Source organism: Panthera leo, chromosome A2, assembly GCF_018350215.1.
Source record: "Panthera leo isolate Ple1 chromosome A2, P.leo_Ple1_pat1.1, whole genome shotgun sequence".
Classification (NCBI taxonomy): Eukaryota; Metazoa; Chordata; class Mammalia; order Carnivora; family Felidae; genus Panthera; species Panthera leo.
Genome location: NC_056680.1, coordinates 76,715,069 through 76,740,621, shown reverse-complemented (window position 1 = coordinate 76,740,621; position 25,553 = coordinate 76,715,069). Strand labels below are relative to the sequence as shown.

Here is a 25,553-nt window from a genome sequence, read left to right as displayed (position 1 = left end):
GTTCGATTTTCAAGGAATGATTTGACATAAAATAGTGAGTCCAAGGGGCGACTGGGTGGCTCAGTCAGTTGAGCATCCGACTTCGGCTTAGGTCATGATCTCACGGTTCGTGGGTTCGAGCCCTGCATCTGGCTCTGTGCTGACAGCTCAGAGCCTGGAGCCTGCTTTGGATTCTGTGTCTCCCTCTCTATCTCTGCCCCTCCCTGCTCACGCTTTGTCTCTCTCTCTCTCTCTCTCTCTCTCTCTCTCTCTCTCTCTTTCTCTCCTTCAAAAATAAATAAACATTGGGGCGCCTGGGTGGCGCAGTCGGTTGAGCGTCCGACTTCAGCCAGGTCACGATCTCGCGGTCCGTGAGTTCGAGCCCCGCGTCAGGCTCCGGGCTGATGGCTCGGAGCCTGGAGCCTGTTTCTGATTCTGTGTCTCCCTCTCTCTCTGACCCTCCCCCGTTCATGCTCTGTCTCTCTCTGTCCCAAAAAAAATAAAAAAATAAATAAATAAATAAATAAATAAACATTAAAAAAAGAAATAGTGCATCCAAGCCTTGGGGAAAAAAGTCCTCTCTAAATGAGTAGAAATAAAAATGCACAACAACAACAAAAATGCATGAAGAGTTGAGGATATTTAAATTCAGGTTTCTGTTATATTAACAATAAATCTGAACCATACAAATGAATAGAAATTCATTAACATATAAATATAAAATGTAAATCATGAAAGGAGAAAAGATTGTCTTTCGATAAATGTTATTATGATTGTGAATGTTTCAAGTTTTCTCTCTTTTTATATCAGCTGGAAAAATTGTTTTCAGTTAAAAATATTTATGAAGTTTTATGACTAAATCATTGGCAGCTTCAAAGTTAAAAAAAAAAAAAGAAAAAATAGATTGTCAAGTGTTTTTATTATGACTAGCGCTAACCTGTCTGTCCCACTTTCCATGAGAATCAGAGGCTCTGGCAGTTAGATAGTAAAGCTGGCTGGGGAGGACCCCGCACTGCACACTGTGGAGAGACTGTGTTTTAAAGGAGGTAGTCCTATGGAAAATGGCTACATTTTGCCAACTGCTGTCTCTGGAGCTTTGGCTCTGAGCCAGGGATCTGCATAATGGTATCAGCTGCTCTTGCTCTGGCAGCCCAGCAGCTAACATTCTCTAGCTCTATTTAGTAGCAAAAGATGGGGTGTCTATACCCAATATAAGTAACCGACAGTAAACAAAGAGGATGCATTTCCATTCACCTTCAATTTAATCAGGTCTCCTAGTTTATACTTTCTCTGACCATCCTATATTTCTTCATAATTGCGTAATTTGTTTTCTATTTATTTGTTTAACGTCGGTCTCCCCAACCAGAATATAAAGACGGGAACATTTTACTTCTATCCTAATTGTCCCTTTGTGTAACTGTGACTCTAAGCACGGTGCCTTTGCCCAGAATAGGTGCTATAAATGTCGACTCCATGGGAGAATTTACTCTCAGATAGCCACCCCCAGTAACTAAAGGAAATATGTTCCTTAATCTACGGCAAACAGGTAACTTTCCATATTTTTTAATCCTGGAAGATGGTTGCATTTCAAATATCTTTAAGGCTTATTCTTATTCATTTTGCTTAGTGCAACTCTCAGCATTAATATTTTTGATTCATTGGGCTGTGCTCCAAAAATAGGAAATCAAATCTAAACACATAAATTGGCTCAGGAAGTAGCATCCGGAACATATTATTATTCTTATTGATGATGAACTCTCTTGCCAATAGTTTTCCATCCTCCCTGGATTATCGCATGCCAAAAAAGGCATGCTTCACAGAGCCCTTAGTTCTTTAAGTGGCAGGTTCTATTTAAATACATAGATAAGCCTTGTCAGTCTGTGCTGCTATTAAGCTGTAAAGTCACATTGCAGTAAAAACAATACTTTTGGTAGCTTTCCATGTTCCTTTTAATCCTTTCCCATTTTTTGGAAAGCTTGTGAATTTAGGGCCTGGTTTAAAAGAAATGTCAATGAAAAAAAAATCAAGAACTAAGGAATAGCTAGAAATGACATTACAACATTTACATTATCATACATGCAAGCCTAGAGAAGCAGTGCATTTGATATTCTAATGATGGCATGATCTACTTATACATAGTCCCTGAGAAATCATGGGGAATACCATATGCCCAAATCTTTGCTTAATACTTACATTTTGTAGAGTTTATGTGATTTGTAGCTTGTGTCCAACTTTTTAAGACAACTGGTTTATTCTACTAGCTCCATGGTGAACAACACATTTCCTGAGAAGACAAAATCTTTCATAGTCTTGAAGTACCAAACAGTGCCTGGAAGAAATGATTTTACAAGATTTAACCTTAAGTGCCCTCACTGAGTTACTGTGATTCATTTCAGATGTTATCTTGCTTTTCCCATCAGCAGGGTAATGTCTTAAAAGACTAGGTCGCTAAGCTGCTCTACAAATACATCTTTCCAACTGATACAGTTTATATATATCTTGCTGACTCTGTTTCTGCTACTAAATAGTTGGGAAACCTTGGGAATGTCATTTTTTTAAATCTCCATCTGGCCTCATTTTTCTCATTTACAAAATGAAGGAGTTGAATAAGATCAATGGTTTAAAGTATTTGGCAACAAAACCCTTTCTTCAAATAAAAATATTTTGTCAAAGCCTGAGGTATGGAATAGAATATGGCTCCATTTAGCATAGCTTGAAAATCACTCATCTAAATACTATCTCATGTCAATTTGACTACGAAATATTAGAATTCCCAATAATAGATTCATGGTTCATATTAAAAAATATTCACTGAATGTCTGCAGGTGTTAGTTTCTGCCAGCATTCTGCTGTACTCTATGCAAGCCAGGCCCTTACCCATTTTTTCCAGCAGGTTATTTTCCAGAGGGGGAACCACAAAATTCCACAAATAAAATAAAAAAGTTATAAGTACAAAATGACGCACAAAATAGGGAGTGATTACTTCTGGCCAAGGGATCAAAGAAGTGTTCATTAGAAGGTGGCAGCATTTGACCAAGAGGTAGGATTTTTGACTGGGGAAAATGTTTCCAAGTGGGGCAAACATAGTAAGCGAAGGTTTGGGGGCAGGGAATTGAAATACATGTTAAGAGAAAGGCAAAGTGTGGGGCACCTGGGTGGCTCAGTCGGTTAAGTGTCCAACTTTGGCTCAGGTCATGGTATCACATTTGTGAGTTCGAGCCCCACATCAGGCTCTCTGTCAGCACAGAGCCTGCTTCAGATCCTCTAACCACCCCCTCTGCCCCTGACCCACTCATACTCTGTCTCTTAAAAATAAATAAGTAAATAAACAAACAAACAGAAAGGCAAAGGGTTTCAGCTTGGTTGTGGTATTAATGGTAAGATGGGGACTTTGAATTAGAGCTGGGAAATTCGGCTGGAATTAGATTATCAACATCCTTCAATTTCATGATAATGAGGTTTGTCTTTATTCTTTAGGAAACAAAAGCTATTGGAAGTTTTTTTTGTTTTGTTTTATTCGGGGTTTTCATTTGTTTGTTCATTTTTAGCAGAAACTGACATACAGTTAAGCATCTGACTTGCACTCAGGTCATAATCTCACAGTGCTCAGGTTCGAGCCCTGCTTCAGGCTCTGCGCTGACAGCTTGGACCCTGGAGCCTGCTTTGAATTCTGTGCCTCCCTCTCTCTCTGCCCCTCCCCTGCTCACTTTCTCTCTTTCTCTCCCTTAAAAAAACTGAATAAACATTTTTAAAAATTTTTAAAAAGAAAGTGACATAAACAGCAATGTACCTAGAAAAGATTTCTCAAAATAATGTGTTAACTACAAGTGGGAAAGATTGGAGACAAGGGGGTTAATTAGAAGAGAAAAGTCCAGCAAGAAGTGATGAAAACCCAGCCTCATACAGTGTTATGGACTGAAATGTCTCACCCCAAAATTTGTATGTTGAAGCCCAAATACCTGGTGTGACTGCACTTGGAAATAGAGTTTTGGGTAGGATACTAAGGTTAGATGAGGTCATAAGGGTGGGGTCCTAATCCAATAGGACTGGTGGTCTTATAAGAAAAAGGAGAGGGGCACCTGGGTGGCTCAGTTGGTTAAGCATCCGACTTCAGGTCCTGATCTCACAGTTCATGAATTTGAGCCCCATATTGGGCTCTCTGCTATCAGCACAGAGCTCACTTCAGATCCTCTTTCCCTCTCTCTGCCCCTCCCTCATTGGTTCTCTCTCTCTGAATAAATAAATAAACTTGAAAGAAAGAAAGAAAGAAAGAAAGAAAGAAAGAAAGAAAGAAAGAAAAAGAAAAAGGAGAGGCATCAGTCTTTCCAAGTGTACAGGTTGAGGAAAGGCCAGCCACATGAGACTTGGTGAGAAGGGAGCCATCTACAAGCCAGGAAGAGAGCCCTCGGCAGAACTGGAACATGCTGGTATCCTGATCTGACTTCCAGCCTTCAGAACTATGAGGAGCTAGACTTCTATTGTTCAAGCCATGCAGTCCATGCTATTTTGTTATGGTGGCCTGAGCAGACTAAGACAGACAGTGACATTAGGAATGGCAGGGAGAGGACAAATGTCAGCAAGTCACCATGGAAATAGAATCAACAGGATTTGACAAGAATCCACTTGGGAATGTGAGAGGCAGAGGTCAGCAGTGGCTCTGCGTCTAAGTCAGTGACTAGAAGGTGTTATGATGCCATTTGCAGAACCCGAGAACAGAGTGGGAAGAACAACACTGAGGGGAAAGAGCTTAATTTCTGTTTCTGAGAAGTTTGGTGATTGAATTTGAGGTCTTGGCAACATCACCAGGCAGAATCTTTGAGCAGCAGGCAAATGGAGCTATGGGTTTGGCGGTGAAGAGAGATGACTGAACTGAAAATATAAATCATTTTGGAGTCATCTGCAGGGGGACAACACCAAGGGCTGGTCATGAACAAAAACATTTGTGCACAACAAGATCTACATGACCCCGAGTCTACTAAGAATGATGCCTATCTCTATGTTTGCTACCTGGGCCTGACTTACATGTGATTTTTACAAATTCTAGAACCTGTGCTGTAAAAGAGAGTTGGAAATGTAGACGCTCTACCTTTAAAATGGTAAATAAAATGTAGTTTAAACACCCCAATACCCCCTTCTGCTTTGATACATGTGCAATTTGTTTCTGTTGGCAAGAAGTCCAAACAGAATTTACTCAGCCATACAGTTCAACAAACATGATACAATGACCCTGATGCAGGGTAAAGGGTAAACTGTTCTTCAAAGAAAGCATCCATTAGCTCTATTAGCTCTAAAAGGATTGAAGGCAAAAATGGGACATTCTATTCCATTGGGATGAAGATTAGCAAGAGAATTCTACACCTGGGAACCTTGGTTCTTGAATTTCACAAGCGACAATGGAGTAACTACATTGGACAGAGACAACAAGGAGAAGTGGAAAATAACTGAAGGAGAACAAGATTATTATAAAAGAAAGTTTCATAAACATCCCACTAAGTGGGACAACAAATAGGATATTTAGCAAACGAATACTGTGAGGGTCCTTCCTGTAAAAAGTGGCCAACTGTCATAAGCACAACTGATTTCTAAAATTCATAGAATTTGAAGATGCAGGCTTGGGACTCCCCACTAGACAGCCATTAAAAAAGGACTAGAAAATCTTAGCCATGGGTTTATTTCTGAAGCCAGAAATAAAGGAAGAGTTGCATGAAACATGGGGACTCTGATAACTTAATACCTGTTGTAGAAATTCAGAGTCTTTAACAAATATGTGTATATATCATTTCCATTAACTGGAAGCAATGACTTTCGATTATTTAAGCGATTTCTTTCGCTATTTAGTAACATATTTCTAAGTTTTATATATACGTTACTATTTCTGGATTCTCTGATTTCGACATTTCTGTTGACTTCCTGTTATGGAATGTCAGGATTTAGTCCGTGCTCCCACAACACAGATGCAGACACAGACACACATTGTTCCCTTGCTCTTTTTCTGCCTAATTTGTTCAGGCCACACTTTATGGTTGTATCAGTTCTCATTGTTTTCATTGTTATGACTACATAAATCCTGCTCATGGCTGAGCCACTTGGTGTTCTTTGATTTTATTTCCTTTCTTGTTCAACCTTCTGTTATCCCTGGAGTGATTTGTGCTGTTTTCTTTGTCTGGTTTTCTCTGAAACTATCGTGTATTCATTTCCCAAACTCTCTGCCAGAGGTGGTGTTTTCCTCAATATAATCAAACACATGAGATAATTGATCAGTGCCTTTCTCTTACCTTGGGGACTTCCTTCTGTATGTCTTTGATTTCCTGCTTCATTTGGACCCAGCTCATCTCCAGACCTGCTGGATAGCTGCTCCCCCAGGTCCTTGTTCACGACAATCCTAAGAATTCCCTTAGTCTTTCCTCCGCATGCATTGCTCTCCCGCCACAACTTCTTTCTTTTCCCCCTCCTTCCTTCTTTTGACTCCATAAATACTGACTGCCCACTATGTTCTAGGCATTGTTCTCGGTGCTGTTGACAGAGCAGAACTAGTAATAAGGATGTCAGCATTGGATATGCTGAGCTGGGGTACCTTTCCTTTATTTTTATTTTTTCAAGTTTATTTATTTTGAGAGAGAGAGAAAGAGAGAGAGAGAGAGAGAGCGAGTGCAGGGGAGAGGCAGAAAGAAAGAGAGAGAATCCCAAGCAACCTCCACACTGTCAGCGCAGAGCCCAACACAGGGCTCAAGCTCACAAACCCATGAATTCATGACCTGAGCTGGAATCCAAACCCAGAGTTGGATGCTTACCCAGCTGAGCCACTCAGACACCCCAGGTATCTTTTAAACCCCTCAAGGCAGTTGGACATAGAAGTATTGAGTTCAGAGACAGGTTAGGCTAGAAGCATACATTTGAGAATCATGCACATATAAATGGTATTTAAAGCTAATGGGCTTGATGAGGTCACCTGCGGAGTCAGGGTGGAGAAGGGAAATATTGGGAGGTTTCAACATTTAGAAACAGGAGGGATGAGGCATATCCAGTAAAGAAGAATGAGTAGATGTGGTCAGGGAGGTAAGAGAAGCAGCAGGAAACAATGGTAAACTGAAGAAAACATCTCCCATGGGCTTCCTCAGCATGGCTGTTTACTTCCTGAACTTCCTCAAGCCAGCAAGGAAACTCTCTGCCCTCAGGGAGGCCCCACTCTCTCTCTCTCTCTACAGGGTCTTTGGCTGATTACATCAAGCCCTGGATAAACTTCTTGACTAACTCAAAATCAACTGCTTTGGGACCTTAATTCATATGCAAAATCCCTTCACTCTTGCCATATTTTATTGGCTAGAAGGAACAAGGAACAAGGACCACTCACACTCAAGGGAGGGGATTCTACAGGGCTTGACTAACAGGGGTGGGGAGAGTCAGGGGTCTCCTAGAGTCTCTTTGCCACTAAGAGGCTCAGTTGAAAGGGAAACATTGATGACTCAGGAGAGTGGTGGCAATTGTAGAAGCAATTTCCTTGCGTTGGTCACAGGGAACAGGATGGAGCACAGGTAAACAGAGTGTGGACGTCTGAGTCAATAGGCAGAAGGTAGAGTGAGTATAGGTGCAAGCAGGCTGGCTGATGTGGAGTTGGGGGCTTATGTTGGTTCCCTTCCCCTTACTGGATCCTCTATATCCCTATTCATCAGGCTATTGCCTTGTTTTCATAAAACTTATTTGAATTCTTGATCAAGGGTAATGGGAGTCTGTATTACATAAAACTTGACATGTCTGAAAATATCCTTATTCTATCTTTAATTTGCTGGATACAGAATTCTGGGTTGGAAATAACTCCTTCAGCACTTGGAAGGTATTGTTCCATTGTGTTCTAGCCTTCAGTGTTGCTGTTAAGAAGTTGGATGATACTCTGAGCTTTTATACTCTTCTGTTTATGTATAACTGTTCTGAAATACCTAAATTTCAGTACTATAGGCCTGGTGAGAGTGTTTTTATTTATTGTCCTATGGGCCTGCTCATGGGCCCCTCCGGTCTAGAAATTCACATCCTTCAATTCTGGGAAAAATTCCTGTATGATTTAATGATTTTCTCCATTTATCATTGATTTCTTTCTTGAACTATTATTGGATGTTGAAATTCCTGAGTCAATTCTCTAATTTTCTTATTTTTCTCTTTCATCTTCTAGATTTTTCTTTTATTTTCTGATAAATCCCCTCACTTTAATTTTGAACGTATTATCTTGATTGCATTTTTGCTCTCACGGTTTTAATTTCTAGGAGTTCTTATTCCTTTCAAATATAGAATATTGGCTATGGAGCCCGACTGCCTGGGGTCCTATCCCAATACCATCTGTAAATTGTGTGATCTTGAACAAATTACTTAGTCTCTCTGTGTCTTGGCTTATTCATCTGCAATGTAATAATATACATACATCATAGGGTTCTCCTGAACATTGAATGAGTTGACAGATACAAAGTGTTCTGAATAGTATCTGACAAATAAATGTTAACAATTATTATTGTTTTTACTGTATATCTGAGGATATTACAATGGTTTTAGGATTTTTCTTCTGTTTACCACAGTCTTTACTTCTCTGAGTTTATTTTTTAGTTCATTTATTTTGGTTATAGTCTTTCATACTTAAAAGTTTTTTTTTGGAAACCTGATGATCCCTACCTGAATTCACGTTTATGAGGTGTGGGGGGTGGTGGTGGGTATTGACTGGTGAACTTCAAAATGGGGTGAAAAGACAGAGAGTTGGGCCCACAAATGTCAGCATCTGTAGGTCTTGCTTCCTGAGCTGGCCAGTCGCCTAAAGAGGAATCCTCCGATTTCCTGCCTGTTAGGTACATTTAGTTCTCAGAATTTTGGGAGTCCAGTGGGGGAAAGAGGCCACTGATCAAAATCAGAATCACCAAATTAGAATCAGTCCCCTTCTTGGTACAGCATCTTATCCCCACAGTCAGCTGTGCAGACCTCAAGTCACGCCCTCTACCTCCTGCTGGAATGAAGGAGCACAGTTGATGGTCTACATAGGGCAGGGGAGGGCCAGAGGGTGGACAGTGTTATCAGCTCCTTCTACAAACATTTCATGAGTCCTCACTCCTTATTCCCTTTCAAAGGCACCCAGTGTCTCCAGCTTCTGTGCTCTGTGATATGAATGTTGTCTCGCTTCTCACTGGCTTCCTCTCCCTGAGCCCTCGCCCAAGCTTGTGTTCCAGTATTATACAGTTTGCTAAGTTAGTTCCAAAATTTCAGTAGACAACTCTCATCTGCTCTTGTTTCTTTTCCCATTCATTTCTTAAAAATTAAACAATTAAAAAAATTTTAATTTCTAAAATGCATGTAACCAAGTTTCCCATCTTAACCATTTGGAGTCTATAGTTGAGTAGTGTGACGTCTACTCACATTCTTGTGCAACCAACCTCAGACATTTTTCATCTTGCAAAACTGAAACTCTTCACCCATTAAACAGCTTCCCACTTCCCCCTCCCCTCAGCTCCCAGCAGCCACCATTCCACTTTCTGTTTCTATGGATCTGACTACACTAGGGACTTAGCATCTAAGTGGATTTATACAGGTTTTGTCTTTTTTGACTGGTTTAATTCACTTAGCACATGGTCCTCAAGGTTCACCTATGTGATAGTATAGGTCAAAATCCCCTTACTTTTTAAGTCTACATAATTTAAAATTGTTTAGTATTATTTTTAATTTTTATTATATTTCTCTTGTTCTTTTGTCCTTATGAGTTTATAATTTTGTTTTTATCTTCCCCATTCCTTTGGCCATGGTTTCAGTGGGGCTTCAGGAAGCAGAGATAAACTTGTGAGCCTGACCTAGCCCTTAATAGGAAATCCATATTCTATTTACGACATGTAATATTTAAGGACATATTCTCTGTGGCTTTTGAGAATCTCTTTAACTGTATAAGACTCCTTCAAGGAGAGCACAAAAATAAAGTTGCATTAAGTCCTCATTTAACCAAAGAAAAACTTATGCTTTGATGTTAAGCAAAAAAGTTTCTCCAGGGAATTGTCTTCTCAGTATGAGCATAAACTCTCTGCTGGGGAATCTAGCATAGTGGATCTCCAAGTGTGGTCCCCAGACCTGCAGCATATGCATCACCTGGGACTTTGACAGAAATACAAACTCTCAGGCCCCACTTCAGACCTACTGAATCTGACAATCTGGGAGTACAAAGCTGCATGTAGAGATCAATCCTTTTATTTAGTCTTATAAGATTTCCAGGCTATGAGGTGGCCATCTGGTAGTAGGTAAATTGTGACGGTTGCCTATCCTACTGTCAGTGCCTATGTTTGGGACTTTTTGTTTCTGAAGAGTCAGGTCTCACCATGTATTTATACTCCCCGACCCCTTTCTTATCCTGCACCCCACTGGCCATACTGACTGAATCAGGAGAGAACCTCTCACTCAAGGCCAGCCAATCCACTGGATGGTCAAGACCAAACCAACTGGATTCCCTCTCTTCAGAATAGGAATTGGAAACACCAAAACCGTAGCCAGTGCTGAACTGCTAAAGGTATACAAAACTGAGAGTGATGGCTACTGCGAGCTCTGTGTAAGCACAGCCCCTGTGTCCCCCAGTTGGTCTTTTTGTCTTGAGTGGGTATATATTTCTTGCACCAATGAGGCATGATCAGAGACATATTAACTGTGGGTAAGAAATGCTGTCTGATTGGTCATAGCTATGATAATCCATTGCAAAGCTTGCCCAAACTATGGCTTGTCTAGGCTGTTGTCTTGTGTTGGCAGCTCCATATAAAAAAATTGATGTCTCTGTCCGGTACCTATTTAATTTTCCATGTGTGAAAACAAATTTGGTAGCATTCTCATTTCATTTCGATGCTGAACTCTCAGAGTTCTTTGGCAATTGCTTTTGCTGCTCTTAGAAACTAGTGAAAATTGCTTTGTAAATCAACCACCAAAGAATCAATTTCAGTGATGTTCTTTTAAAGAATTCAAAGATAAATAGTTCCCATAAGCCACCATCACTGCACTCCAAGGTTCAGAAGGAAATATTCTGAAAATGAAAGCAAAGGAAATCACAGAATATTACCCGAACGGTTATGTGGTAGGGAATAAAAGCCAGAATAGGAGTTTAGAAGTGAACGTTTGTTCTGAGAACAAAATTAACATAATAGGACTACCAGGATCCAGCTTTAATTTTTCAGGTCATGGTTTCTGGTTTAAAAATTGATGCAAATAAAAATGATCAGAGAGCTGTTTGCAAAGACGTTTTAATCCAACATGTCTTCTTTTAATATTATACTATTGTAGAACATCCCAGAATGGGAGAGACCATATAGGTCATCTAATCCAATTATGCATTTCATGCCTGGATCATTTCTATACCCCTAAAGAAATGACAGCCACATGACCCTGGCATTGTGGTTGATGACAGAGGCATCTACCAAGCCTCATATAGTAAATCTACAAAAACCAAACCAAAACCAACATAACAAAAACTACTTTGAAACACAAAATGTAGGATGCTACTTTGAAATAGGGTTCTTGTAAATGGATAAGGAGTGCTCTTTCCTTCTGTCATTCCTGGGGGAAAGAGTGTTATCCACAGTGGCAGCCGCTGGTTATTGTCCCCAGAACTGGTTCTCAGCTTCCGAATGTTTGCTTGGCACATGACTGCTCAAAATAAAGCTCACATTCCCAAGCTTTCCATATAGCTACGTGTTTCAGTCCTATTACTGTGCTACAAATTCTCCCAAAACTTAGAGGTTTAAGCCTTTTTATAATAACAACCTTTTTATTCTACTCCCAGATTCTGTGGCTCAGGAATTTGGGCAGGGCGTCTGTCTACTTCTGGCTACTTCTGTTATGCTGGGATGACTTCTTTGAAAGCAGTAAAAACCCCATCCAGATTCAAGAAGAGCCGAATTAAGACTTCAACTCTTGATGGGGCAGTGGCAAGGTCACACTGTAGAAGAGCACAGGGACTGGAGATATTTTTGGAGTCACCTTTGGAAAATGCATTCCATCATGCCATGGGTGTAGCCATCTTGACTAAGCTCTGGCCAAGAGGGTATAAGAGGAATTGGTGTATTCAACTTACTGGAAGTGTTTGTAGAGGGGTATGCGTGTATCTGTGTGTGTGTGTGTGTGTGTGTGTGTGTGTGTGTGTGTGTGTGCGTGTGTGTGTGTATGTGTAGGTGGGGGAGGGAGTAAAATGCCTTTTCTTTCAAATATGAATGAGATGACTAGAGATGCAGCATTAATTTTAAACCAGAAACTGAGGATTACAGAGCAATGAGCTAGAAGGAGCCTGGGTACCTGAAGTTCATGGAACCACCATACCAGCCCTGAACTGCTTACATTTACATTATAGAGAAATAAGCTTCTATATTGCTTAAGCTACTGTATTTTGCATTTTCTGCCACTTGCAAGCAATGCTAATCTTAATAAAAACATCATAAATGAAGGCAGATGATGCAAATTCATCTTAATTACTGGATCTAGGAAGATAGTGCATATATGGCTTATATAATGCTTACACGGTTAAGAGTTTGACTAATATTGTTCTCTATGAGGATCATGGTATTTTATAAAAGCTTACCACTTAAAATGCTCAACACAATTAGAAGTACTTTACTATGTTTAAAAGTAACATGCTATTATGAGGTAGATAAGGAACAGAAAGAGAAATACATTCACTCATGAATGCTTACGAGTTGGTTTATAAACAAAGGGTTCATATCAAGGTGAATTTTTATAAAAGGAACTAGTTTGCTATATCTTGATTTCTAGACTTCGAATTTTCTGAGTCATGTATTTACTCTTTTTTTGTGAGTGGAAAGATAAATCAGAAGAACTGAACTTGCCCTTGAAATATTTATTTACAATATTATGGCCATTGTAGAAAATGAAGTATGCTTTTTAAAAAACCATTTAATTGGCAAAAAGCATTTTTATTATTCAAAATTATAAACATTTGCAGAATTAAGCCTCATTTCAGAGTCAAGGACTTCTACTTTAAATGTACACCCTTCTAGTTCTATATCTCTTTATATCAAGTAGCCTATTTTGGAGATATAATTAAAATCACTCAAAGTTAAGGGAAAGGTTTAAAATAAACAATAGGAGCCTCATCAAGCAAAGCTTTTTTTTTTTTTTCTTTAGGACTATCTGCCCTGACCATGACATTTTACTCATAATGTTTCACTATCCTGTTTGAAGGGCATCGACTAACTTTCACAAGGGCCTCACAATAAATGGTGCATTTGTCTTCATAAATAGCAGTAAAATGCATCGAGTGGACAATTTACTACTGTCAGTAAAACAAAACATAAACAGGATGTATGGAGGAAGGCTGGATAAAATGCAGCAAAAGAGAAAGAAAGGTGTCACAAGGATGGGGTATTATTTCTTCGTCCAAAAGACAACCAGTAGCACATATGACTTTAAAGCAAAGACACTGCCAACACTTATTAATGAAACTAGATTCCCGGAGGAAAATAAAATGCCGCTACCGAGGTGGAGGCTGAAGTTTCGGGGCAATTCGCGTGGCAGCAGCTCTGCGCGGTTCCTGGTGCTGAAGGACTTGTGGAATTCGGCCGAGAGGCCCGTCCGCACCGGAGCGAGGACAGGTGGACTGCAAGGTGCACCCCGGGGGCCACCTGCGGCCGTGCTGACAGGAGTCCGCGCCCAGCGCGCGCGCAGCAGCGTCGCCCCATCACCCCGCCGCCGCCAGCCGGCGTCTTCCGCACCGCAACCTTCCCAGCGGCGGTGCGCGGCGCCCGCCGGCGGAGGTTGCCATGGTTTCCGGGGGTCACGTGGGCGCGCTCCGACGCCCCCTCCCGCGCGGCGCGGCGCGGCGCGGGCGCGGGCGCGGGCGCGGGCGCGGGCGCGGCGGGGGCGGGGCGGCCCGGGCGGGGGGAGAGGAGCAGCGGCGGCGGGAGCGGGAGGAGCCGGAGATGCTGCCAGCCCTCCCGGGGCCGCGCTCGCTCAGCCGCCGCCGCCGGACGGAGCAACCGCGCGCCGGGAGCCGCGGGCCGGGCCAGCCGGGCCGCCGGGGCCCAGAGCGCCGCGCTCGCAGCGGGTAGCGCCGCTAGTGCCGTCCGCGCTCTCTCGGCGGCCGCGGGGCCGCAGGCTGGTCCGGGGAGGCGGCGAGGGCGGCGCCCAGGCGCCCGCCGCCCGGCAGGCAGGATGAGCATCGAGATCCCCGCGGGACTGACGGAGCTGCTGCAAGGCTTCACGGTGGAGGTGCTGAGGCACCAGCCCGCGGACCTGCTGGAGTTCGCGCTGCAGCACTTCACGCGCCTGCAGCAGGAGAACGAGCGCAAAGGCGCCGCGCGCTTCGGCCATGAGGGCAGGACCTGGGGGGACGCGGGCGCCGCCGCCGGGGGCGGTACCCCCAGCAAGGGGGTCAACTTCGCAGAGGAGCCCATGCACACCGACTCCGAGAACGGGGAGGAGGAGGAGGAGGAGGCCGCGGACGCCGGGGCGTTCAACGGTGAGGACCCGACCCCCTGCGCGCCCCCGCTAGCCCGCGCCGTTCCCCAACTCTGCTCTAGAATCCCGCAGCTCTGCCCACCCGCCTCTCCCCGCGTTCTCCACCTAACCTACCTTCCATCTCGCCCACCCCCTCAGCATCCATTTCTGTCTCTCCCACTCGCCCACCTTCCTACTCTGCTTTCGTGTCGTGCCCTCCCCCTCGTCTCCTCCTCGGGAGGTGGGGAGCTGAAAGGTGACGGCTCTCTGCCCAGCTGCCCCCTCTCGTCCTGGGGTCTCTGGCACTGGACGGCCGGTGTGGGGTGGGCATCTGAAAGACAACTTTCACTGTGGTTGGAGAGATTTCGCTGTACGGATACCATTGTGCGTAGAGGAAACCGGCCCACTTGGCATCCTCTTGCAGCCCTTATATTTATTAATGGAGTGTCCAAAGAGAAAAGGCGAGGGGTATTCAATTGGATTGGCTTTGCTGCCGTTGGGACCGCATGTTCCCTGAAAGGAGCATGGAATTGGACTCACTGGGGCAGATCGAAATTTATGGTAATAACTTTGACATTCTTGGAAACGGAGTGATCTGTTGTTTCCCAATTTACCAATACCGCGTTGTGTTATTTTTGGACACACAACAAAGGATCCTGTTTAGCCGGCAACTCATGGGGTCTTTGGAATGAGGAACCGGGCTAATGGTTTACTTTTTATTTAAAACAAATATTCAATGATTTGGTGCCTTTTAAAAAAACAAAGTATGTGAAAAACACTGTAGGAAGTTCTGAAAGCTTGTTGGTTGTCTTTAGAATGAAAAGCCAGTGAGTAATTGTAAGGACTGTGCCAGACACAAGCTGGAAAGAATGAATGGGAAAGAAAAAGGAATTTTCTCAAATAGCTGCTCCTGACAAGTCCCACCCCTTCTGCTTACAACCCTCTTTTCCTAACACACACAGACACACACACACACACATTTACAGCCTCCTGTATTTACACCACAGGCCTAAATCCCGTCTTTATGGCATCCCAAGCTGAAATACCGTGGTGTGGAAGTGTTTTCTCTTTGTGGTGTAAGACAGACATACATTTCAGCATTGTACCAGTGTGTATTTATTTACACTGCTTGTGGTTTGTGTGCCTGCAGTGTATTCTGTAGAATGAAAACCTTTTAAAGTGTTATTTCCTGGAGTATGTTCCTAGGAAGGTGTTTCTTTCCTTTGCAAATTTGTCCAAATGTGTTATAAAATTAACGTATATTTAGCTTGCCTGAAACAATCACAAATACCCTGGAAATTTGTGTCCTATGAAGGCAAGAAGAAAAATTGTTACCTTAACAATTTTAATTTTGGACTTTGTAGTATGGCTAGGGATAAGATGATCATAGTCTTTATTGTTCTTTTTGCATAAGAATTTAATCAAGTGCTTTTCTTGCTAGAAACAAGAGAAAGGTAAAAGAAAGCATATTTTAAATTGAGAAGAAGCCAATAATGGATGACACAGAAAGGGCAGAAGCATTTTCTTTTATTCTCCTGACACATGCATGCAAACACACATACATAACACATGCACACACAAAGGAAAAAAAAAAAGACTCATTTCCCAGATTGGAGGAAACTAGGAATTAAGGAGGTGGTAAGAAAAAAACCTGCATATGTTTGAGATGATATATTAATATAACTAAAATATTTTCTAGTATGATACTTTTGAAATACTTTGCATTGATGATTCCATTTTCTCCTTATAACAGTGTATATGGTACACAAAACTGATTTTATTACCATTTTGTAATGAATAAGCCATTAACTTCTAAGCAGCAGGGATCATTTTATATGATTTTTTATGTTCTCCAAGGCACCTTTATTGTAAAAATTAATCTGTGTGAGTTTTAATGAATGCTCGTTAACCGATTGCACTATTTATTTCCCACCCCTGCCCTCAAGGACTTTAAAATTACTTTTTGACTACAGCCAAATTCAATTTGATCATTATCTGATAAACACACACACGCATATGTGTATAACAAAAACTTTGGCAGTGGTACTTGCCTCTATTAGGTGCACTAGAATATATCTACTAGAATATCTTCTATTTTAATTAATTCTCCCTTATTATTACTATTTTTAAAGCATGTAAATTGTGTGAGATCTGCAGTTAAAAAAAATATATGTAGACTACCAGGGGTTGACAAACCTTTTTGTAAAGGGCTAGACGGTAAATATTTTAGATGCCCTGAGCAACACAATGTCTCCATTGAATATGTTTTCTTTCTTTCTTTCTTTCTTTCTTTCTTTCTTTCTTTCTTTCTTTCTTTCTTTCAACAACATTTTAAATACACATCGGCTCTGGTTGTTGGGGTTGTAGAAAATTGGCCACAGACCAAGGCCATAGTTTGCCTTCCCCTGGCTGGAGTGGGGGAAAAAGTCAAAATAGTACCATTGGGGGGAAGAAAAAACAACAGGAGTGAGCCTATCAGTTTAATGTTTAGTTCCAAAGAATTTCCAAAATATAAAACATCAGGTACCGGGCAATTCTCCTAGCATAGTAAAGAATAAGTACTAGCTGGCGAGTCTTAATTTACTGTGACCCAGCACAAGACCAACTGGGTCGCTCATTCTTAAATTTTAGTATACATCTCAAGGAAGTTTGATTCAGAAATGAATATTACCTGGCACTACTCTAGGAGAGCTTTTGAATAGGTTGGGATCTTTTTTTTTTTTTTAAACAGACCGTCTGGGTCATTCTTATATCCATAGTTCCTGACCACACTGTGAGAAACACTGATCAACAGATAGCGATGGTAATAATGTCTTTGTCTTACTAACATTTACAGAAGTAGCTACCGCTTATTGGCATTTGCTGTGTGCCAGGCATTATCTGAATACTTTGATTCATTATCCCAGCTTTATGAGAAAGATGAGGCCGCCACTTGCCCAGTGTTTCACAGCTAATGTGTTGCAGAACCAGGGTTGAAACACTGGTAGACCTGGCTCCATCCTTCTCTTAACACCCAGGTTAAAAGTTAAGAGGAGCTGGGGCCAACATCACGTGAACATCCCTTTTGTGTCAGATTCTACTTGAGACCCTTGATGTGTTTTATCTGTAAGGCTCTGATAAATGAACGTGTCCAAGATTACACATGGAACTAGTTAAGTGGCAGAGCCTGGTTTCTTACTCAACATCTATCTGCCCCAAGACCATCAGAGAGTTCTTCCTAAATGAAATTTATACAATGGACTGACTCATGGATCAGGTTTTCCTGGTTATTTTTCCAGTAATGGTGATGAATTTGCATGGATTGGTTCATACCGACTCTAATGAATCCCTTTAGGACAAGTGATGATATTTATGAGAGGTTGGGCACATTTTTGACAGTGAGGTGGCTTCCCATTTGACTCAGGTAGGGATCGAACATATGACTTTGACCTCAGTGTGGTGGTTGAAACAAAGAAGTGAGTCAGAGTCTGGTAGCCTGGCCGTTGATAGCAGTAGGCCAAATGGTCAGATGGGTGAAGGTGGTCTTCTTTCCTGGGGATCTGAAGGATCCCTTTCTCTGCTGGTAGCTCTCCCATTACCGTCCTGTTTTCTTAATTTTATTACTTGTGTTACTTTCATTTTGCTTTCAAATCTGGATAAAAGGGCAACCTTCAGGTGTTAGAATGATAATGGCATATGGCAATAACCCTTCCAGGGAAGTCTTAAGTCCTTAAAGAAGCTATGATGGAGACTGCCTCCCTCTTCCCCATGCTGCAGAAAGCACCTCAAGCATGACATGTTGCTTCTGAAAGGGTAGTATCCCCAGGCTTAGAATATATTAAAAGGGTTTACAGTAGGCCAAAGAGTTGGATCAGTACCAGCTTGGAGTAGAATCTATGATAATCAATGGTTTCACGTAGGCATCACTGTGAGGTCTTATGTTGCTCAATAATTTCTTCAGTGAAGTTGCTGAAATTATAAAATGAAGTAAATAAAATTCCAAATTATCCCTATAAATTGACAAGTGGTCAGAAGAAAATTAAATTACTTATGGGTACATGAAGATCAAGCTGGAAAAAAAATAAACTGTATACAAAATATAGAGGACTAATTTTCCATATTTTAGAAGAAAAATCTAGATTTCAAAGTGGGTACACAAGCCAAAAATATAGAATATCTTATAAAGCAAGCATGTCAAGATATATAAATAGAAATTCACCATGTAAAAACTATGACTTAATCCTCTTAACTCTGGCCTATGTCAAATCTTTATTGGAGAATCGTATCTACCTATGATTTTTTTTTTACAATTTAAGGGGAATATGGGGAATTTATAAGAGATCCTTAACATCACAGAAAATATTGGAGCACGGAGTGGTGGGACGAGATTAAGAGAACAAATTTATACATACATGTATGGGCTTCCTAAGAACCTTCTGTGAAAGTCTTCTTCACCATGCTCATCCTGGGAGTAAAAAAAACCACTTCCACCTATTGACTTCTTGGCCTAATTGACAGTGGGAACATGTAGAGAGTAATCATAGGTTTAATGAATTGTTGCTTTGGCTGATGTATTAGGCTCACTTTTATCTCTGTGTCCTTATTTAGAGCTTGCTCTCTGTGGCCACTAGAGATGATTATGAGACAAAGCAGCCAATTGTTAGTTCTTCATCAACCTCTTCAATACATTTAATTCGTTTGAAAATGTTCATGAAAGTCAGACAACACTTACTTTCTTTCACATCTGAAGCCCTGTGCTAAGCATACTGACATATAATCACAGTAGTAGTACTCACCTCATAAGGTTGTTAGAGGATAAATGGATTAATATTTATAAGGTCCCTCAGGACAGTGCACATAGCAAGCATTGTTTTCCATGTAAGACAAATGACCTCATTAACATGAAATCTTACAGGAGTGTAAACTTCTTGCAGAATAGCAATTTCATTGTATTTTGTGGAAATGAATCTAGTGTTTACGCTTTTTAGAGAAATGAAGTAGGAAATGAGCTTACGTGGCAGTTCCACTTGGGATTTAATGTGAAGTTATGTTGCGCAGTAATAAAACCCACATCCTTTCAACTCATAATTTGTAGCTAAGAGCTCCAGACTTTTAAATTAATGAGACTTTATTGCCTTTGGCTATTAGAAATTTACATGGTAAGTTTTAAATTTATATGGTAGCTTTAAATCCTCCTGAAATGGAAATTACATCATTCATGACAATGGCTAAAATATTTATGCTATTATTTTAGTTATGAGCAGAAAACAATAATAGAGAAGATTTAAAATTAAAAAATATTTTGAGTTTAGATGGTGATTTTTAGAGTAGAACAGGTAAAACATTATTCATTTTAATAGTAGTAATAAGTGAATGCTTTGGGGATTGAAATTGGGAAATCAAAGTACTTGAAATAGTGTCTTTTCTCAAACTCTTACCCATCTGTTACTTTAGGCTCAGGGAAAAGGGAGGGTGGGAGGGAGAAAGAGCAGAGTAAAATCAGTTGGGATTTGTGTAAGGTTCTTTGACTAATTTGTACTTTGTCTGAAGAGAGCACAAAAGGAAAACACCGGAACAAAAATTGAAGAATACTTTAATTTGTCTCCATGTCTTAAAAATCCAACTGGTCAACCATTATTTAACATAAGAGAGTTCTAAGCTTTCCATTTGAGGTTGCACATAGGGATGTGCTGTGTCTTGGTAGGATGGAGTAAATATTTAATGGTTATTATTATTGAAATATAGTTCCGAATCCCTTGAAATATAGTTGTAAATCCCAGCCCTGTGGGTTCCAGTAAATTTCCAGCTGTCAAGATTTTGTTCCTGGCTGCCTCAAGAAAACCAAATGTGTTTCTTTTTCAACTGTGTAAATACTGACAAGAGACCTTTGAATTCCTCAGTGGGAGGCTTCTTTGTGATCCATTTAGAAAGTCATGTAATGGGAGTACTAGCAGTTAGAGAAGGCCTTTGGTAGAGAGGTTGGGGTTCAGTGAAGGAGATTGAGTGACTGACCACAGAGCCTGAGTGGTGTCCACAGTCATTTGATACCAGAAAGGGGCTGGGACCTGGGGTGACCTGTTAGGAGAAGGAACGTATGCAAATTGGAAGGTAGGATGCTGTACTCATTCTCTGATTTACTCACTGTAGAAATATCGATTGAGTGCCAACTCCTTCCTTTTTTTTTTTTTTTTTTTTTTTGTCTTAAAAAAGAAATGATTATTCTCTTAAGTTGACCATCTCTGGACTTCTGAAGAAACAATCCTTTTGTGGGGGCTCATGGGTGGCTCAGTCAGTTAAGCATCCTACTTTGGCTCAGGTCATCAAGTCACAGTTCAGGAGTTTGAGCCCCGCGTCAGGCTCTGCACTGACAGCGTAATAATTTCCTTAACCCCAGTTTGGTTGATTTTGGTCTTCTTTTTCATAGAACTATTCCTTATATTTTATGTGCTATTTATATTAACTTAACATGTTATAAATTGTTTCTTCCATCAAGGTGATAGATAAGGTTTAAGAGGCAAGGCTAAAGAGAAGTATTTTTGTACTTTTGTCTTCAGAATTACCAAATTTTTTGTTCTTTGATTTTTTTTTTTCACTACAGCGAAATTACTTTTAGACTTTATTTTTATGTCAATTGCTTAAGGATAGGCAATGGGAAATAAAAAAGAGTGCAGTGATTTTTCTCAGTTGGATGAGTTCTAATCACCATGTTCTTATAGTCCTTCCAGTCTTATCAATACCTTTTAGTTATGGTAGAGTTAGTCATAAAAACCCCACTATGATACTCACCACTGTCTTTATCTTATGGGAGCAAGTTTTGTGTTTCGGAAATTCAAAATGACTCAGACTGTTCCATTATGTAATTATTTTGTGGAAAGAATTTGAGCTAAATTTTTCAGGTCATGGCTTATATGAAAACAAAACAATCTAAAAAAAATCGGAACTGTAAACACAGTTGGTGTAACATTTATAAATGTTTCAGCAATAGGCATTGCCATGTGTAACTTAATATGTTTGGAAACTTAAAAAAAATCATTCCAGTTGCTGATGTTTAAAAATGGTTCTGCATTAAAAAAAAAAAAAAAAGACAAAAGGTCAAAATATAAACACATGTTCCACATAAAAATGAAGCCAAGAAGATATACTGTATACAGTTATTCCCATATCTGTTTGGCTAGGGACTGACATTGTTTAACTTATATTAGCTGTTCCAAGACAAAATAGCTCATGGGAGTGATATTGAGGTTTTTTGTTTTTGTTTTTGTTTTTGTTTTTTGATAAAAAAGAAGGCAAAAGCTTCCATTTGTTTAGATACATTTCAGTTGAGACCAAAAAACATCTTTCCAAAAAGTTATGCTGAATTAAAAAGTGACTCAGCTGTTTCATTTCAGTTACTAAAGCTAATGTTTGTTAAATGATGCTCTTTTTATTTAATTATAATTGTTAACATTTTTGGCTGCTGAAGTGCCAGACAGCAAGACCATTTATCCATGTGCCATTTAGGCCTCTCCAAAGTAAGTGATGGAGTCAGGATTTGAACTTGACATTGTGAGTTCAGAGCCCATCTCCTTAACCATGGTACACCTAATTTTCAATAACTCTGATAGCAGGAATATGGTTGAAAAGAACCACATACCAAAAAATAAGCTATCTACTTTTAACTCTAGAAATATATAGTCTGGCCAAGTGTTGATCTGTCCCTTTTACAGTTGTTTTCTCTGTGTATCCCATTAAAATTAGCACTTCATATACTTTTACAAACTTGACAAAATATTTACTTTTAGAAATGAACACCTAATATACTGAGCTATTTAATTCTCGAAACTTTTTATTTATTTTTTTATTAATGTTTTTTATTCATTTTTGAGAGAGCAAGAGACAGAGTGCAAGCAGGGGAGGAGCAGAGAGAGAGGGGACACAGGATCTGAAGCAGGCTCCAGGCTTCGAGCTGTCAGCACAGAGCCCAATTGTGGGTCTCCAACCCAAGAACCGTGAGATCATGACCTGAGCCCAAGTTGGACACCCAACCGGCTAAGCCACCCAGGCGCCCCCTAATTCTTAAAACTTCTTTATTATATACCATCACTAGGAGAATGTATTTGAGTATGAACTCCCAACATATGCCTTTATAAATGCTATGCAGATACCAACATATTAACTTATTTTATACATGACAAATCACCCTACGATATAAACTTTGAAAGGGAGAAGTAAAAAGTAATTGTAAACAAGTCCTAATTTTTTTTCTTTAAGCTGAAGAATTGCCTTATGTTCTTCTTGGTGTGCGTGAACTATTTTGGAGACCAAAACTTAACTTGATATAGTCTGTTAATGTATAAGGTGGCTGTGATCAACTTTGCTTTCCTGATTTAAGCTCCTACATTATAAAGGACCTGTAGGTAGTAGGGGCTTGTGTGTGTGTGTGTGTTTGTGTGTGTGTATTTTAATAGACATTCATTAGATAAGTTAATTGTTTGACTCAACGGAAGTGTGGTAAAATAGCGAAGAAAATCCTATCTTATGAGAAGGAAATAAGATCCAGGCTTTTTTTTTTTTCTAACTTGTAGTCCTGTCTGCCTCTTGAAGTCCAACATAGATTGTAGAGTACTTGCATTCTTTGTGCAAATTTTGGGGATGTGACAAAGAGAAGCATTCTATTATAGGTCTTTAGTTCAGCATCACTAAATCATGGACGTGTCAGAACTAAAAGAAAATCAAAGTTTAAACAGTTTAAAGAAATGCAGTTTCAAAGAGTATCTCAGGAGGGAAATCTCTGGAGATGACAGTTGGTCAGGAGAGAGACTTTTCAATATCTCCTTTTTTGTAACTGAAAAAATGTTTATGATATACTTATATTACCTATTAAATAAATTTTAACTGTAAAAAGACATGAAAGAAAGGAAATTCTTTTGTTTCTATCCAGTAAGTAGTAAATAAAGCACAGCCTTTAAAAGCAAAACACCAGGGTGCCTAGGTGGCTGTCTGTCATTAAGCATCTGACTTTGGCTCAGGTCATGATCTCATGGTGTAGGAGTTCAAGCCCCGCTTCAGATAAAAAGAAAAAAAAAAAAAAAAAAAACGTGAGCCCTGCTTCAGGTGAAGCCCGCTTCTCTCTCTCTCTCTCTCTCTCTCTCTCTCTGCCCCTTGTGAGATTCTCTTTTTCTCTGCCCCTCGCTCACTTGCACCTCCACTCCCAAAATAAATAAAAGAAAAACACCACCACAACCTTTAGAGGCATACGATACAGCACAAAACTGATATAGCCAAGTATTCTATGAGTTATTTTCTTGGTTCTTAGTGCCCAGTCCTCTTTCCTTAACTTTCTGCCAAATCCCACCCTTTCTCCAGAGGTTAACTTACATTTCACCCCACAAATAATCTTTGCAAGTGCAAGATTCTCTGGTTGACATTAATGCTATCGGAATGGCAGATGAATATGCCTTGCACCTCAGTAAGCTTTGCAGTTGTGAGCTGCCCTTGCCACAGGCAGGCGGGAATATGTAGAAATATGCTCTCTCTCCCCAAAGCTTTCCTGCCCATAGTAGGTGCTCCAGTGTATCTTAAATTAACCTCACTTGAATAGTAAATGTCCATAAATGTGTACTTCTTATGTGATTGAAACTTTCTTAAGGCATGTAGACATTTAAAATCGTCTTCTTTTGGAGCACCTGGGTGGCTCTGTTGGTTGGTTAAGCGTCCGACTTTAGCTCAGGTCATGATCTTGCGGTCCGTGAGTTCGAGCCCCGTGTCCGACTCTGTGCTGACAGCTTAGAGCCTGGAGCCTGTTTCGGATTCTTTGTCTCCTTCTCTCTGCACCTCCCCCACTCGCTCTCTCTCTCTCTCAAAAGTAAATAAACATTAAAAAAATATTTTTTTAAATAGCCTTCTTTATTTTTTTTTAAAGTTTATTTGGGGGAGGGGGGAGGGCAGAGAGAGAGGGAAAGAGGCTCCCAACTCAAGCAGGCCCAATGTAAGGCTCAAACTCAGTAACTGTGAGATCATGACCTGAGCCAAAACTAAGAGTTGGAGGCTTAACAGACTAAACCACTCAGACACCCCTAAGATAGTCTCCTAATAATCCTTTACGTTAATGCACTTTAAAATGTTTTCATTTCATAGCCTGTCTTCCGCTATGAAGGTTTATACTTCATTTAAAGATGAGGCCATATTCTTTCAGGCTGATATTTGGTCACTCTGCAAAATGCAGAGAGCACAGGCATACAGGCTTTTCTTGCCGGTAAGGATTTCTAATAGCTTTCTAATTGAGGACACATTCTGACCCACCCAGACTTCTGTGTCACGGCTTCTGCTTACAGGAGCTCCATGCCAAATCCGAAACTAGTCTGTGGCCCTGAACCTGCTTTGTCCTTTTCTTATCTCTTCCCCCTTCCTCATCATTCCTCCTTCAAGCCTGAATCTTGCCTACCCCCAAAGCTCCTTTGCCCTCCAGCTTTTCCTCAGGCACCAGCACACCCATTCCCTTTCTTTGAGATTCAGATTGACGTGTCTGCCAGCCTGCTTACCAGCCACCTCCACTTACTTGTTCTTTAGGCGCCTCCAAATAATTTTGTCTTAAAATGTTTATTTTCTGCCTCAGTTATTGCCTGCACTACCTTGTCACTTTTCCCCCTCCACTAATGTAATAAACATGGTCAGGAGAGCCCCCTTTGCTTTGCCTCACATTTCTTTTCTTTTTTTTTAATGTTTATTTTTGAAAGAGAAACACAGAGACCGAGCACCAGTGGAGGAGGGGCAGAGAGAGAGGGAGACACAGAATCAGAAGCAGGCTCCAGGCTCTGAGCTGTCAGCACAGAGCCCGACTCAAGCAGGGCTCGAACCCACGAACTGCGAGATCATGGCTTGAGCCTGAGCTGTCAGATGCTTAACCAACTGAGCCACCCAGGCACCTCTCACATTTCTTAAATCCAGTAGTTTATGGAAAACAGATTGCTTTTAGTTGCTGAAAACTTAGTGACATGAAAAATCAGAAACAATGGAAATTAAACAAAAAACATGACTTACTTTGTCATGGAGTTTGGATTTGAATCCAGATGGCTGGCTCTGCCATTAATAACTTTTGGCACCTTGAGCAAGTTCCTTTGCCATCTGTGACTCAGTTTTCTCATCTATGGAATGGGAATAACGATAGTACTCAC

At 40.7% G+C, this 25,553-nt stretch overlaps 1 protein-coding gene and 1 long non-coding RNA gene across 3 annotated transcripts in view; one reads left to right on the top strand and one right to left on the bottom strand.

Moving 5' to 3' along the window:
* LOC122206303 overlaps positions 1–13,681 on the bottom strand; it is a 76,094-nt gene extending 62,413 nt beyond the window's left edge. For both annotated transcript variants that reach the window (XR_006196406.1, XR_006196405.1), the window contains exons 1-2: positions 13,461–13,681; positions 2,173–2,308 (exon numbers count right to left, since the gene is read on the bottom strand). This is a non-coding gene — a long non-coding RNA (uncharacterized LOC122206303). The remainder of the gene's footprint in view (positions 1–2,172; positions 2,309–13,460) is intronic.
* Positions 13,682–13,999: 318 nt separating this feature from the next.
* PRKAR2B (protein kinase cAMP-dependent type II regulatory subunit beta) overlaps positions 14,000–25,553 on the top strand; it is a 100,516-nt gene continuing 88,962 nt past the window's right edge. Inside the window, exon 1 of the mRNA XM_042915236.1 lies at positions 14,000–14,443. Coding sequence (XP_042771170.1) covers positions 14,137–14,443 — 307 coding nt within the window. The 5' untranslated portion in view covers positions 14,000–14,136. The remainder of the gene's footprint in view (positions 14,444–25,553) is intronic.